At 40.8% G+C, this 17,409-nt stretch overlaps 1 protein-coding gene across 1 annotated transcript; it reads right to left on the bottom strand.

Annotated features, from left to right (window-relative positions):
• Positions 1 to 455: 455 nt before the first annotated feature.
• si:ch211-203k16.3 (angiopoietin-related protein 1) lies at positions 456 to 6,750 on the bottom strand. Its single transcript, XM_038727538.1, has 7 exons — positions 6,595 to 6,750; positions 4,403 to 4,663; positions 2,787 to 2,906; positions 2,327 to 2,690; positions 1,872 to 2,088; positions 1,582 to 1,777; positions 456 to 1,505 (listed from the first exon to the last, which is right to left on the bottom strand). Exons 1-7 carry the CDS (start codon positions 6,748 to 6,750, stop codon positions 1,359 to 1,361), a joined length of 1,461 nt encoding a protein of 486 aa, XP_038583466.1. The 3' UTR covers positions 456 to 1,358.
• Between the last annotated feature and the right edge of the window lie 10,659 nt (positions 6,751 to 17,409).

The following is a 17,409-nucleotide window of genomic DNA, read 5'->3' as shown; positions in this document are numbered from 1 at the left end:
GTCTTGTAGTGGAGGAGGTGAAAGAGCCCTTTTACCCCACATTTAGCTCTCGCGCCCATCAGGTGCAGCTGGATGTGTAGGCCACATAAAGTAGCCAGCTGAGGGGATCTTGAACACCAGACAGTACATTCAGTCTCGTCTTTGTTAGTTAAATTTAAATGTATGTGTTCAAGGGCGTTAAGGCCTTCATTGGAGCTAGGCTCATTTCAAAGTTTAAAAAATATATACATTTTGCAATAAAAATATTCTCATGCTATGTATAATATCTTGCAAAACATTGGTCATATTATTTTCAGGTCATCTAAGAGTTTAACGTGAACATATAAATGACCTTACCGCTGCTCAGCACCAACCTGCCAATAGGCTTAAGGTCTGTGGAAACCCATGTATGAAGTAATTTCAATGTCCGTAACGCTGTATTCCACAAATAAACTGTGTACAGAAGTTATCTATTATTTCCACCTGTTAGTCACCGATATTAGTTTTCACATGAGTGCTCTAGCAGAACTTGAACCATTGTGTTTATATTAAATAGCCCCCTTTATGTCAGGTTTTGTATATATGTTTATTTTTTTTATCCATACAATGTGTATGTATACACAATCCTCAAATAGCACATCTTCTCTGCCTGACCCTAGGCTGTGAGTCAGTAGCACTTAAAAGGATGGGGTTATTATATCTAACATAAGTCAGTGTTCTTCTGTCTGACTTGAGTAATATTTAAATCCTTTTGATTTCAATAAGTTTACACAATCGATTAAATTCATAGTTTGTAGTAGCAAAATGGGATAATAATGGAGTAATCATAAATATGCAATGAGCAAACACCATATGCCGAGCGTTCGAACAGTCTCAAGTGATCTGCCTGCCAGTTGCACGTGCCTCCTCTGGTTGGTAGGAACTGTGAGATCCCTTCACTCCTCTGTCAACACATCATGCAAATGTACCTCCTTTTTTGTTTTGGCTGGGTTGCTAATAGTGTGTCAAAGTATCAAACTAAAGGTACAAAATAGTAGTAGAAAATAAGGAAGAACTCACTTCCTGTGACTGAGTGAAAAATGTCCATGTCCCAAAAACTCTACAGTATAAAGTTTTGTGTTAATCAAAAATATGCTGCTATAAAATGAGTCAGCAGTTTTGGGGAATATCAAGCTTGCAGAGTTTTTTTTCTTCCTCTCCCAAAAATAGCAGAAGAGAAGCCATTTCCACATCTCTCTGGTTGCACTGTTGTTGACATAATTGACATTCACTTCCTTCTTGATAAGCTCTGTCAATTGATGTCCCAGTGACACGCCCACATGATCACTGTTGTCACATCATTGTCCCCGCATCCTAATCGTTGTCATGAAGACAGTGGGTCAGGGTGAAAGACGGGTCCGAAAGCTGCGTGGGCGGATCATCATGCTGACTTTGCGTAGGGAGTAGTAGTCAGAGTCTCTCCAGGAGTACCAAACGATCCCATCAGGACCCAGCGGCCCCCGGCCTTTAGGGATGTAATGGCCTCCCTGAAGGATTAGGAGGAAGTAAATATCTCATGACTTTAAAAAAATATGAAGGGAAGGGCCCTCTGTGTACACTTACCCTGTAGTAGACCCCATTAAGGTTGGCATAGAAGCATTGGTTGTACCACCAACCACCGTGGGAGATCTCAGCACAGATGTTGCCACTGTCGGGGGTGCTGAAGCCCTGCTTGTCGTGGTACCAGCTGAAAGAGTCCTGCACTGTCCCGCTGAAGCCCGACACATGGAGACGATACTGATGCTCCTCGTCGTCCACACTGCACACAAACGCATACAGAGGGACAGAAGGGAAGTGATCGAAGAGGTACAGCTGGTAAGTGCATGTTTTGTGCACCTGTGCTTGACACTGACCTGAAGCTCTGGTAGAGGGCGTGTTTGTGTTTGTTACTCCAGTCCTCCAGGTCAATGCGGAGGCTGTAGTCTCCCTGGGTGCTCAGGTCATGTATGTGTTTGTTGCCAAGCCAGAACTCAGAGTGCAGGTCACCAAATCCGTCCCTGTAGTCCCTCCAGGGGCGGTCAAAGCTCACTGAGCCGTCAACACGCCGCTGGATCACAGTCCAGCCACCACCTGAGGCAAAGAGAATGAATCGCACTGGAAGGGAAAGCATATGCCTTGTCTAATGGGTTACTATATTTCTTCTCATCAGGTCAAAGGCACTACAGCAAACCTGAAGTTGGTGCTCAGTGTCTTGCTCAGAGCAGAGTGTGTGCTTGTCAACACATGGATTGAAACTCTGGCAGTTCAGTGGAAATACAGTCACAGCTAAGCCAACTTCCTACCCCTTGTGTGATGGCATGTGACTCACCATCTTTGTCCATGTCGCAATACACCTCCACAGGCATGCCGGCCAGTGATGGCACTACTGTGTAGAGACCTGATCTTCGCACTCCATTGTAGTAGATGGAGGCACAGTCTATGGGACAGTTCCTCACATGTTGAATCTCTGAAGGAAGAAAATGTGACATGAAAGTAGCAGTAAATCTGCAGTGGGGGCTTGGCGCCCTCTGCTGGCAGATCATAGCACGAGTGACTGCATGTTTCTGAGAGCGTGTACCTGGGTGAAGAGCTTCTTGAGCGCTCATCAGTGGGTTGGGGCGGACGATGTTGATCAAGCACCCGGGGCTTCTTTTTACTCTATCCACCAAAAGTGTCAGATTATGGAGTTGGTTCTAAACAGAAATACAGTGAAATTATTATCAACAATAAAGTTAAAAAACTTGCAGTGCACATAGTTGGGGGGTTTTAACGACTTATTATGGGTATACCTGGAGATCTAGGATGAGAGTGCCCTGTAGGTGCAGCAGGGTGGTGGCTTCAACATAGTGAGCCTCCATCTCATGAAAACGCTGCTCCAAGGAGATATTCAAGTGGTTCCTCTCTTCACTCTGACACCACACATGTGAAAACCCATTCACACAAGCACGCACACACAGAAAAACATTAGCTGAGATCTGTTTTCAAGGTGGAAAACTTTGTCTTGTATTTAAATGAGGCTGTATCTTGAATTAGCTCTAAATGTGTATTAATAATTATATAATGTATAGTATTTGATATGTGTTTTAGGCATAGTGCTAATTATTTAATAAAAAGCCAAAACAACTTGTAAAACAGTGGATCACAAACTTTTTGAAACTAAGATATAGTGCTTTATTTTTTTTTCATGGCAACTTCCAATGCCCACTTGCACTTGCACTTGCATTTCTTCAGCTATAAATGACACTGAATAAACACTAAATAAACATTAAGTATGCTAGGTTTAATGCATTTCATTAGTTATTCAAGGACAAAAATATGCACAAAGAAAAACACACACACACACGTGTATTAATTCTGTTTTTCTTTTGGCTCCCACCTGCTATGACAGCAATGCACCATTAAAGTGCAACATCTGAAAGCTTTTTCCTGCTTTTCTAATTTTGGCATATTTCACAAGGTTAGTTTATTTCTTCTGTTTTGACATGTTTGAAAGTGTGATTTAAATGTGGTTATTGCAATCATCACCTCATTTTGTTATGCTTATGTTAAAATATCTTTGAAGATTTCTGTCACTTATGACAATTGACTACTGAACATAAACATACGTTAATACTCAAACATGCAATGAAAGCCAGACATTCAGTATGTGGTTTATTCCTAGCCTGGACTTGGAGGATAACACTAACTCCCATTACCACAAACACTGGATCTCTCTCCCCCCCTGCCCTGTTCTCATGTAGAACGCACACAACACACAAGCCCTCTCCTTCCTCATCATCCACTTTTGGCCACCATCCAGTCCACTTGAGTTTGTATAGGCTCACTGCTTGAGACGCATGAGGCAACACGTGGAAGAGTAGAAGGCTAATCCTGTTAGAGACTAAGGTCAAGGACATGCTGGGGGGGAAGCCAGCTTGATGACGAGGCACCATGTCACAGTGCAGAACTGAACACAACTAATGTGATGTGTTTCACCAAACCATTATCTTTAACAGCAAGTCAGACTATAAGGAGAACAATTTCAGGAAAGTTGACTCCATCAACAGTTTGCCTACACATTTATTCAAACCACGATCAAGACTTACTTGATCAAATATTTATGTCTAGTCTGAACTGTCTCCAAACCAAGAGGCCCTGAGCAGAGGAAATATAAAAAAGAAGTAATTTTTTTTCTTTATTTTTTTTTAAGTCCGGCTTTGAAATGTTATATTTAATGTCACACAGAGGAACAGAATAGGTTTTCTTTCCAAATGAGCAAAAACACTACTTTAGTCGTAAAAAGGAACAGTCACATTGTTACAACATATAGTGAGATCCAGGTGGACTAAAGCAGGAACTCAAAGCAGGTGAAAGGATTGTGGCTGATAGTTGATCCAGGTCATCTAAGTCGACATGGAAATCTCACCTGCAGCTCCAGGACTTTGATGCGGTGCCGATGGTTCCTCAGCTCCTCCTGCAGTTCAGAGATGGTCTCCTTCAGCGCCGCAATCTGCTGTTTCCTCTCCTCGTTCTCGTGCAGCCAGTAGGAAACCTCATCTGTGCAGCGAAACATATCCGGGCATTTCTGCTCATCCAGCTGAGGCAGAGTGGCCACCAGCCGACACATCCCATCCTCCAACACCTGTTTGAGATGGAGGAGACACTTTTTTGAACAACTCCTAACTTCCTGAGTGTCAAAATATGTGTTAATTTCTTCACAACCACAACCAAAACAAGGACTAGCCTAAATAATAAAACGAAAGTCAGATTTTTTCTCTGGCAAATCAATCAGTTCTGTCGGATTCAAAGTTTAACTGCAGCACATTGGATTCTGACAGTTTTTTTCTTCAATGTCATGTCCTTACAAACCAGCCACAAGCTGATCTCATACTTTTACACCCTTTATTACCTGAATTACTGCTGATATAATCAGTGAATTAATGAATATTTCAGGTACTAATTAATCATTCAAATTTTGATAACTAATCAAATTAGTCACTTATAGCCTTTCTAGCAGCATGGCTTTAGGGCTGGCAATGAAATTTGGTACCTCTCAGAATTTTTTTATCCCCCTCTGAGTTGTAGTCACTAATGTGTCCAGTAGGCCAACTTTGGTTGATGACCAAATACCTTCAACTAATTAAATTCCCATCCACGTTTAATATTATTTAGCTATTAGCATGCTAACCAACTTCATTAAGATGGAGAACATTGTATCTGCTTAGCATCACCATATTAGAATTGCCAATAGCACATCACCCCTGTCTGGAAGTAGCCACATAGAGCTGCTGGCATTGCTGTGGACTCTTTGTTTAGGTAAAAACTATGAAAATTTTTCTCCTTATCAAATGCAAAGAAGAGAATCTTGTTTTCCTTCATTTACAAGTAGTATAAATTCCTTCACTATACTGTTTGTACTGTGATAGCTATCTCCTTGATATCCCTGCATGCATAAGGCCAGTGTGCAATGTTGTAATGAAATATTTTGATTTTAGGGAATTGAATTCACTAGATTGCCCCAAAACACACATTTCTATTATTTTATATGTAAATTGTCTTTAAATTTATTTCCCAAAAAGTTGAGTTAATTCAGCAAGATGTCGAGATTACGCAACAGAGGATTTTATCCATATTACCAATAACCCCTGTTGACAGTACAATATATAACATGAACACCTCTGGTGGTTGGCAGTTGATCATACAGTATTTAGTATTCAGTAAGACATCATTCTTGACAGCATTTGCCAGGTACAGTATGAACATAATATTTAGAGGTAAAAATATTATGCAGGGTTTTATTTAGTTTATTGTTGATTATTATTATTATTTTGCACAAAAAAAGCAAAGTTTCGAGAAAAGTTCTAAATATGAATATAGATTTCTGCAGCAAAATGGAACCCTTCAGAGGGTGTGAGGGTGTGATGGTGCAATGGATAAGACTCACACCTTTGGTGTGAGAGACCCCGGTTCAATCCTACACTGTGACCCATCCACCATTGTGTCTCTGAGCAAGACACTTAACCCCTAGTTGCTCCAGAGGTTTGGATAAAAGCGTCAGCTAAATGAATAAAAATGTAAAAAATTTTAAAAAAAAAATGTGACTCTGGAGGGGCCTGACCCCTTGGTTGTGTACCACTACACTAAACTACCAAACTATATCTAAAGTAGATGAACTAGCTGCAACTTACAAATACAGCAACCGAATACATCTGTAAAATGCTCCTTACACACTGATACATAGTAGTATTAAGTATCTACTATTGTGATATATAATAATATATCAGTCACAGAGGCCACAACAAGTACTTTTACTTTTGTTATTCTGAGTATATTTTAATAATACCTTTACTCAAGTAGTAGCTGTGTTAATGAAGAATATTTTAGATTGTTGTATTGGTACTTTTCCTTGAACAGGATCAGAGTACATACTTTTTCACTGTAAATATAGTAGAAAATGAAATATTATTTAAAATTCCTGCAGAGTTGAGATGCTCTTTCACAAAGCTGACACATTTCTGGAGTAAAAGGAGGATAGAGAAGGCAGTAATAAGTCTCTTTCTTCAGCAACTTGTTCAGAGATCATCACTTTGGCCTATTTGGGATGTTTACAGTAACTACCTGGTTAGTGTACTCCCCACACTGGGATCCCCCGCCATTGCGCTGAGTGGTAGTGTTCAGGTTGTCTGCTTTGACCTCTCGAAGCAACACGATGAGGATACAGAGAGCAGAGCACACGCTCCAGCCGGGAGGGTTGGTTAATGACAGGAGGGACATTGCTGCTGCCCAGTTAGTCTGTTCCTGCCTGGTCAGTGAGAGCGGGGCTGCGACACGGGAGTGTGTGCTTCACCATGTGAGGCTCGGCTGGCTCTTCCTACAAGGACAAAAACTGAGAAAATTAGTGTATTATGCTATCGTCTACCTCATAAAGACACCTTTAGCACACAAAGTCATGTTCTTTTGTTCTTTCTCTCTGTCTCCTACACACGAGCACACACACACACACACACCCTTGTCTCTAGCATATAAATGGAGGAAAGTGAGATTAATTAAGAGACAGGTGATCCCCTCAGTCTATCACATAACTGTTAGTCCTCAGGTAACTCAATATACACACACACACACACACACACACACACAAACACAAGCTTGCACACGTCACCTGCCATTAAAGCCAAACTACGGTTTTGACTTTAACTAAGCTTAATTCGAAGGCAGGTAACAGTCTTCATGTTTTCTAACTTTCAACGCCTTACTCAATAAAATACACATATGCACAGATGACATGACAAAATGTGGTATTGTGCTCCTATGGAGTGACAAATTTGCACTTGTTGCACTTTTGGAAATGGCAGTACTCACCCCAGTTACAGACCTTCTTCTACCCCATTCCCGGCCTATTTCAGGCCGAGGGGTTCTCTCCATTTTCTCCTGCGTCTTTTCTTCTTTTATCACTTTCTCTATCACTATGTGTGTCTCATGCTCATCCCCTGTCTCACCATCTCTCTCTCCCTCACTCTCTCTTTTCCTCTCTCTCCCTCTCAGTGTAGACATCTTAGTCCCATAATCCACCTCTAAGAGGATTCACAGCAACTGAGGTATGGAGGGAGGCAGACAAATAGGGAAGCGGTAATAAAATTATTGGTAAAAGCAAAACAAAAGATAAAATAATGCAAAAATGTATTTTTTATCTACTAACAATATGCATTTCTGTCTTAGTATTAGTGAAGCTGTTTTGGGTGTTGGGTAATGAGTACATCAAATGCTGTGGCAATATGTACTAAATTGGTTTGAAGGCATTTTTTATTTTACTGAACTTTGCGAGGAATAATCTGATTATTTTATATACATATCATAGACAAAGGGAGAGCACAGTTGCAATACAGTCAGTTTTTAAACTAAATTCAGAGAAAATAAGGAATAGAGTCAGTGCATTGATGCTGTATGGAATGCATGTATAATACATGCATCAGCAGAACCAACAAACATTAACACCTACAGTGAATAAGCATCACCTAGGCACAATAATCCTGCTCAAAGCTGGTGGTAATGAAGGCTGATGTGAGCGGGAGTGTAAGGGGTGCTGATCCTATTACAGTTGTCAAGCCTCTCTTTACATCTTTATGCTCGCGACTATGGCTCAGCATGCATGTTCTTTTTGTTATAAGAAAAGGCTAAATACTTTTGAAAGCCAAATTATTTGTTTTGTTCCAACTACAGTATAACATAACAGCTATTAAATACACTGTTATAAAAAGAGGCAGCCATCCACCTGCCATTTTCAAAGGATTCTAGACATCACACAGAAACATTTGTCATTCAAAACAATGCACAATACAGTTTATAATCAGAATTAAAATCTGTTGCACTGGCCACTAATAGTTACAAATACTGAAATATTGTTTGGCCGTTGCACAGAAAATTTTATGCATACAAAATGAATTCCGCATACAAAGTCTCAGAAATGTTAAATGTCCATTATAAAAATTTTCCTGGTAGTGTCTGCTGTATATATGTGAGAGAAACCGTGCATGTAAGGCCACATGGTGGCACCATGTAACAACTTAATTACCAGCAGGCCATGACTGTAGTGATAGTGAGCTTCTGCACTTAAGTGGCTTAGAGAAACAATACAAACAACAAATAACTCAACAGAATACAAGACACGTAGGGAAAGAATTCGCCGCTGGTTTCTAACAGAAGACATTGAGGCTGTGAAAGAGCAGGAGACTTAAAGCAACACATAGGGCAGAATTAATGCAGATAAGTCTGCTAACCTGATGGGTTGTAGGATCTTGGTGCCAGAACCAATGCTGTCTGGACACAGTGCATTATGTGAATAAAAAATATTATGGACATTGTGTTTGATAAACTGACGTTTGACAGTGTACTTTTCATTTCAGACTCAGTAACATAAAGACTGTCTGCTCAAGGTTCAATAACTGCTGATGGTGGTGTTTGGAAGTGTAATCAAAAAATCACAGTGTAAAAACGTTTCGGCAGCTTTAAAGCCAAAGTCCCTTTTCCTAAATAGCGGTCACAGGGGCCACAAGTGGAGCTACAGTGTAATCACATATTTGAATTCACAGGATTCCCTTGAGTGAGTTTCTTTAAAGACTTCATCATGTTTATCTGTGGCATATGCTGCGATGTTGTGTAACAGGAGCCCCGGGAAGATCTGTAAAGTCAGCAAACCTCATTCATTATTACTTACAAATAACCTTTCTAAAGCTTGCTAAGCTACCGCTCATACCAGACCAAGTAAGCTTGAGCGGGAAAACCCTTGAGTACATTGAATTGAACAGGGTTTTATTTATTCCTTACAAATTCAGCTTCATTTGTAAGGGGAATATTGTGTTATTTCTACTTTCAAAAGTTACGCTGTCTTGCTTCAAAGACACAGTTGGCTCTTTAGTTCATTAATATAGGGACTTTTTAACTCATAATTTAAGACTGCAATTATTAATTTCTTATAATGTTTTTTTTAAAACAATTTTGACCTTGTTTTCCACTTACGACACATCCTTTTGAAATTACTTAATGTCAGTGACAACTTAATGAAACTCTATTTACTTCATTTGAAACTAATCGTCTTGCTGAATTATTCATTGTGCAAAAAAGGCGAGTAACATTTGCCATGATGTTAAGTGGCTTTTCCCAGCATGTTGACATTGAGCTAAAAGCTGAGGCTGAGTGATTTGACAGTTTGACAGGATGTAGGACAGGTGGTGATGGTTTAAGAAGGAGGTGGAGACGTATTTAAGTTGCTGTGAAGGGAACATGACACGTGTGTGGAGCACAATGAATAGAGTTCACAAGCGAAAAATGGAGTTTAAATTGATTTATCAGGTGCTCTGACTGACAATACAGGACCTTTTGTTGAAAGGGTTACTGCTCATGTTGTACTGAGAGACCAATCATGTGTAACTAAGGAGCAAATGTCCATCACACAGTGTGAAATAACTGTTTTACCAAGGGTAAAGAAGCTGTTGCTCTACACTGACGTAGAACAACATTTCCAAAGGGCTTCTTCAAATCTCAGATGAGAGGCGAAAAGTGTCCAAATATCTTCAACCAGTTGCCTTTGATGTGAACCTTCCTTGGATAACTATGACCTGGATGACTGAGAATCTTCACAGACAGCTTAATTAGCAAAATTTTCCTTCTTTATTGAAATGCTGTTATCTCTCATTAACATACGAAATGGGTCAAAAATAAATGACTGAAAAAACAAGACAAATGCAGACCCTTTCCATACAGGGCACAGAGCAGGGGTCACTGAATGGTTTCATTACTATGAAAATGATCATAATGATGCTATGGCCGCCGTCACCAGCTCTCAACCCTAATGACCACCTATGAGATATATTAGTCTGATGTGTTCAAAACACCAAATAAAGGAGTGTCTTTTAGGAAGGATGATGTTTCATAGTGTTGCGGAGACTTGGAGAATCACTGCCGAGGAGTATTAAAGCAGTTCTTGCAGTTTGTGATGGCCCAACACCCACCTTCATGCTGGGTTTTTCCTTTAATTTTTCACCCATGTGTAAGTGTGCGTATCTTCACAAATCTCCACTTGCAGCCAGTCTTAAACTGTCTCTTCCAATTCATGGTTTATGTTGCTTTCACAAAAGGAGAAGAAGGAGAAGTCTAAAGAGTTGGCAATACTTTAATTTACAGCTCCAAAATTATAATTTTGCAGTAATTTCCAAGGAAAATATAATAATTGAAATAACTGCTCCATTAAACAGAAGTAAATAGTGTTTGCCTGTAAATAAGTTTCACATTTTTGCACATTCAGCTGACCTGTTGTGCAGTGCCTAAAAGACTCTATAGTGACACTAGCAGTTGATTGGATTTGATTACTTGGAAGTGTACAGGTTGAACATTGTCTCTATTTCCCCATAATTGGTAAAAAAAAAAAACAAAGCAATTCCACAGCTCTTTCCAGGAATATTTTTATAAATGTTCTTCACAGTGCTCTTCATATAAAGTTCATTATTCATGCACTTAAATTCAACAGCTAATAAAACCATGATGCCTGTTACCTAAAACAACAAATTATTAACAAAACCAGGTGGGATCCCTGATAAGTAAGTATGTAATGACCCATACATTTGTCAGCATAACAAGGAACATTTTTACAAACATTAAATGAATCATGCCTCTTCAGGGCAGTTTAGTTCCAGAAATAATCTGCTGGTTCACTTTACACTGTCGGTGTCGAGTCAGTGCTCAGAGCTGTGGTTGAGAGGCTGACATCTTCTTGAAAGAAACAACGTGACACGGTCCTCATTAGCAACAGAGAGAGAAAATGCTTTTGTCAATTAGATTCAAATGTGAGGCAAAAGTACTGAACATGCAGGACTAGACAGAGCCACTTTTAGCTTTTGGTCAGCACCCTTGTTTCCAAGAGCCACCAGCACTGATAGCTGCACACTGAACCTATTGCTTTCCAATAGGATCCCCTTTAACACAGACAGAGAAGTCATATGACCTGTTTGTGATGCAGCAAAGGGGCTGTGATTATCTGGATCGATCAATCAATCAATATGAATCAGTATGCATTGTCTGTCTGCGCCATTCTTGGGAGGGAGAGACAGACAGACATACAGCCTTGTGTCACAATCATCATAATCCCATCATTATGCGTTCTCTAGCCCCCTAACCCTCCCCTTAACCATCGCAACTAAGTGTCCAGCAGCCATACCAATGTCAACCCTGCTACTGCTGATTGACTGAAGCTAAGCCAGTTTGGCCTTGGCCAATACCTGAATGGGAGACCTCCTGGGAAAACAAAGTTGCTGTTGGAAGTGGTGTTGGGGGTGGCTGTCTTCCCTCTGGTCCTAAAAGTTCCCAGTGCAGTAATGGGGACACTGCGCTGTAAGAGCTGCCGTCCTTCGGATGAGATGTTAAACTGACCTCCTGTCTCATTGTGGTCATTAAAGCTCTCGCAAAGCGTAGGGGGTTCCCCAGTGTCATGGCAAAATTCCCAACTTGGCTTTCACCATCTGGCCATCTAATCATCCCCTGTAGTAATTGTCTAAATGTTTCCCTCTCTCTCTGCCTGAAGCTGATGTGTGGTGAGCGTTCTGGCGCTAAATGGCTGCCGTGCATCACCCAGGTGGGTGCTACACATTAGTGGTGGTTGAGGAGAGTTCCCCCCACTTATAAATGTAATTCATAATTATTAATTCATTATTATTATCACTCTACCCTGAACCTGATTCTTAACCCTCAAAGAGCCCTTTAAACTTGTGGGGCCCAGCATCTTGGTCGACATGCTGTTCGACTTCCCCCACCTCCAACACACACACACACACGCACACACACACACATACAGACAAACAGCCATAGATTTCAAGGTCTAGCTTAAACCTTCCTGGCTGTAATAAATTTGAGATCCACAACGAAATCTGTTCTATTCATCCTGGTTTACTGAAGGGAGTCACATAATGCAAATGTAGGAGTCATTTTGTGGAGATGCATTTTATTTGGTAACATACTTGTGGCAGCATTCATTTGGAGAGGGAGAGTTGAAAAGTCTAAGGCCAGAGAGTCGTGATCTGCCATATTTCTAAACAACCTTAAATGCTATATAATAGAGGTAATTTAAACATAACAACACATCCACGAAATCCAATGTCATATTCTCGTACAGTGTCTCTCTGAATGATTAATAAGAATAACCTGAGGCCGTCACTTTCCTCTGCAGCAAACACTAATTACAGTCCACTTCATAAACACCCCCTCATATACCTTCCCTCATTTAGCATGTCACTGGTGTGTTGGCAGATTCATCAAGCATACTACTGTCTCTGTCTCATTGCCTTGCCTGGAGCAACCTACGCTTCCACACTGCAGCATGGAGGAGTACAAAGCTACAACTGTAGCTAACATTTGCATATTTACACATCCAGCAGATACAGAGCAACATTAGCATTCATTTTGAGTTATGACTCTAGCTGCCTGGTCCACTTTCCACCCTTTTAGCTCTGTTTTAGTCTTCCCCCTCCTGTTAGGAATACCATACTTTATCTGCTAAATGCTCCAAATAGTTTAGTTAGAAGCTTCCATCCTCCTGCTGCTGGAAATGATGATAATCAGAGCAGTGAAAGTGAATCAAATTAGTAAAGTTGTAAGCTGGGAAACCACAACAATCAGCCAAAAGTTGCTTAAATGCTCAATAAAGAAACAGCAAAGTTAGGTGATTGTGGGTTTATCATTATGAGTGACCCCTTTAACATATATTTAATTCATTGTTGAAATGAAAACATTGATTGGTACAGCTTTAAACACAAATCATACGAAATGTTTAACACATTTTCATTGTGAAAATCAATGTCGGCTAAATATTTTGGTCAAAACTGGTCTGTTGTGTTTTACATGTAGCAGACAGATACATCTTAAACCCAGCAGGGCCCTTTCCGCACGATCCCTCCTTCCCCTCATCTCCTCTAGTCTTGTGCTGTTTGTGTCTCCAGTGGTCACACCTGACTCGACCACTGCTTCACATGACAGAAACAGCATTTCACACATACAGAAATGCACCTCCCGTACTGACAGACCAGGGAGAGTGTGTGTGGGTTTGTGTGTGTGTGTGTGTGTATGTGTGTAATTATGTGACACCAGTGTGCAGACACCATAGTCTGTATTAAAAAAAAAGGTGGGACCATGTTAGTGAGAAAAGACAGCTTTGACCAGCTGCAGATTAGCTGTACAAGCAACACTGGCTCATTTTAACTCTGCATGTACAGGTACACTCACCCTAACATTATCATGCATTATTATCGAATACAGCTTATTATCAACCAACAGAGTGAATGAGGGCACTGAGTACAGAAAAACATCATACTGTTTCTGTGCAGCATTTGTTCTTACTTGCACTAAAACATAATAAACAAAGACAACTTTGAAACTGGCATGTTTAGTTCAGCAGATGAATCTGCAACAAAAAATAGCCTCAGTAAATTGTTCTGTTCTTTCTTGGGAGTCCTCTGGAGGAGGTGCAATCTCAAAAGCAACAGGAGAAGAAAGATAATTTAACACAAAGATAGAAAGCAGCTCACAGAGGCAAAACAACAAGACTAAGAGACTACAATCATGCTAGCAGCTCTGTGAGGCTAAACTTACCATTAGAGGTAAATGGTAATGGTAACAAGTTAACATGCTCATTGCTCACAATCAATATTAAATAGCTGCAGTACCGGAGGCTGCAGTTTCAGGACCCCTGCAGTCTTGGGACCACAGTTCTAGGACGGTAGTTGTTTTGTGATAGCACCATCTAGTGGAGTGGTGGTGGTAATGCACAGCAACACGAAGGAGGTTAACCCTGTCTGCTAGCAGGTTGGACGTGAGGCAGATGTGTTTAGCTGTAGGGTTAACCTGTCGAAATGCATATAATCAATAACTTTAGGTTTAGGCACACACCTTCTGATGGTTAGGGTAAGGGTAATTGGCTTTGGGGGACTGTCAAGAGTAACATAGCTAGCTAGCCAGCCAGTCAGATAGAGATGGGTCCAGCCGCAGCCTGCAGACAAACATGACGGAAGTTGACGGAAGTTGAACTTCCATATATGGTTTGTCCCAGAAGCCACCGCACACATAACATCATGAAGTTTATCGCGGCCACTCGGCCCACGCATAGAAAAAAAAGGGGCCGTTAAAAAAGAGGTGTCAACTGTCAACGTAGTAATCAGTGTACATAATGCGTTAATGTTTACTATACTATAATTCCTGCAAACATTTATTTATAATAGCCTAATGATAATAATAAAGCAATGTTTCAATTCATACCGCTGTTGTTGTAGTTTCACAAACCAAGAATATTCTGTAATGTTAAATCACGGGCCAGATGTATCTTGATTTAGCTTAAAACTTTACAATATTAATGAGAATTTAATGTTAGAATAACAGTGGTACAAACATTAACACTTCGTTCAGCTGTTGCTGGACATGTCTGCTGTGTTAGCTGCAGTGTTCTGTGTGATAGTGTTTCGTTCATTTGACCTAATCTTGGATGTGACTCAGGAGGAACGGGTTGTCTCAGTGAGTAATTCGTTCATCTTCACGCATGCGTGAATAGTCTTGGACTCTTACGTTCACTCGTTACACAGCACTCTCCGCAGTCTCCGTCAGCACAGGAAGCAGAATTGATTAGTTCAGGACTCATAACTGTGGGTCTCTGGGTAGACAGCTCGGCTACAGGGCTGTGGTAAGCAGGCAGCACAGGAAAAAGAATTGATTAGTTCAGGACTCATAACTATGGGTCTCTGGGTTTGAGTCTTTCATTTTTCACGTGACATCTCGGCTACTATGGAGCAGGAATGAACTAATCGTTCAGCGCTCACATGGGTCCTCCTCGGAGTCTGTCTTCACTCGGCAGGCTGACTTACTGCCAGCACCGGGGAATGAGAGGCAAGTCTGTTTGCAGGTAACAGTCACCGGACTGACATATATCTAATATCTATTTTGATAACACAGCGCAGTTATGTTGTTCTACGTTATAGTTTTAACACAGCTGCACCGTAACTTTAGTCCTGCTAGTGCTAGAGTTGTTCTGGGTCCTCTCCACTTCAGCGCCCTGACAGAGTTCTACCGGGAGCTAAATAACCACAGAGGTCGTCTCCTCTCCAAAACAAACAGACCCGGACATTAAACCATTAAAACACAGCCACATAGCAACTTTAGCATTAGCCCTGAGGTTTGTTTACAGCTAACAGCTGATCCGGTCCGCCAGAGAACACAACAGACAGAGCCGTGCTGTTATTTCACAGCTCCTCACTGGTGAACAACCTGCAGTGTTTGAGATTATTATTAAATTTGTTTAATTTTAATAAGAGTATGTTTTATTCATCTAGTCTGTCAAGCTTATTACTTCAATATATTACCTGTAAATCTGAGGTTAATATATAGATTTTACTCATGGATAGGTGTTAGGCTACTGTATGAATGAGCACTTTAGAGATATAGTGATATTAATTATAAATATATATATGGCTGGTCTGGTAGTATACTCAGGAATGATTGTGAAAATGGACGGATTTAGCGGTAGTAGTGGCTTAATCGAATATTGACAACATATTTCTGTGGTTTTTACATGGTTTGAATTTGGTTGTGGCGCCATGGGGCTTTATAGAACCATGATAGAGAAAGATCAAGAGGTGAATTTGTGCATTACACTGTACTTCTATTAGAGCAAGCCAGGCAGCCTTCTGTGTTTGAGAACTGCGCTGTTTTTTTAAAATCGCCTGCTAGAGGGCTGCAGCTCCGCAATAACCAGCCTAGTTAAAATGAACGAAATGAATGAAATGACACAAAACAAGATTAGTTCATTTTAATGAACGAGATTTGGTGACTCGAGTCTTTCAAAAGAGTGACTTTTCCCATCACTACTGTGTGACTGGAACTGGGGGAGCTAACCCGGACGCTGGCAAGCTAGCTCGCTAGCTCGCTAACTATTCCTGACAGCCCCCCGAAGCATATTACTCTTACCCTAACCATCACAGGGTGTGTGCCTAAAGTTACTGATTGTATGCATGTTGACCGGTTAACCCTACAGCGGCGCATGCCGGCCGTAAGCAGATAGGGTTAACCTCCATTGTGTTGCTGTGCAGCCTCCGGTAACATTAACTGCAGCTATATAACACCCGTTGGAACCATTGTCGGCAACTCCGAAAACGTTTGAACACATTTTCAATTAGCTGTCAATTTTCGTTTTCTGAGCAGTGGCTTCTGGGACAAACCATATTTGGAAGTTAAACTTCCGTCAGGTCTGCGGGCTGCAGCTGGATATACTTGGCCAGATAGCTAGCCGGCAGTATCAAAGAAGACAAGGGTCCTACAAATGCTGTTCCGGTCCCAGGATTGCGGTCCTGAAACTGCAGCCTCCGATACTGCAGCTACATGCTAATGCTAATAGCCGGTATGATGTTTATCATGTTCACCATCTTAGTTTAACATTTTAGCATGCTAACATTTGCTAATATTCAGTAAATGCAAAGTACAGCTGAGGCAGATAGGAATGTCATTATTTTTGCAGGTATTTGGTCACAAAATCAAAGTACTTAACATCTCAAAAATTTGACCTGATGATGGCACTAGGGGAGAAGTTAAGATATCACCTAAGTGAGGGGGACATGAATGCCTACAGCAAATTTCAAGAAAATCCATCTAATTGTTGATGAGATTTTGTACATAAAACCACAAATGTCAACCTCATGGTGATGCTAGAGGAATAGTCAAGGTATCACCAAAGTGAGTAGGATTCATCCTCTTGGGACCATGAATGTCTTTATGAAATTCATTGAAATCTATTCAATAGTTGTGGTGATGTTTCAGTCTGGCTGACCAACCAATGGATGGACCATTTTTAGCCGCACTGATAGTGTTGCTAAAAACCCCAGCACCAGTGGGTCCTGAACAACCACACCATGT

The sequence above is a fragment of the Micropterus salmoides genome, unplaced genomic scaffold (genome assembly GCF_014851395.1).
Source record: "Micropterus salmoides isolate LMB-PRFRI ecotype aquatic unplaced genomic scaffold, ASM1485139v1 Ms_hic_scaffold_18, whole genome shotgun sequence".
Classification (NCBI taxonomy): domain Eukaryota; kingdom Metazoa; phylum Chordata; class Actinopteri; order Centrarchiformes; family Centrarchidae; genus Micropterus; species Micropterus salmoides.
Note: the sequence above shows the minus strand (reverse complement) of the source record. Positions and strands in the feature narration are given on the sequence as shown.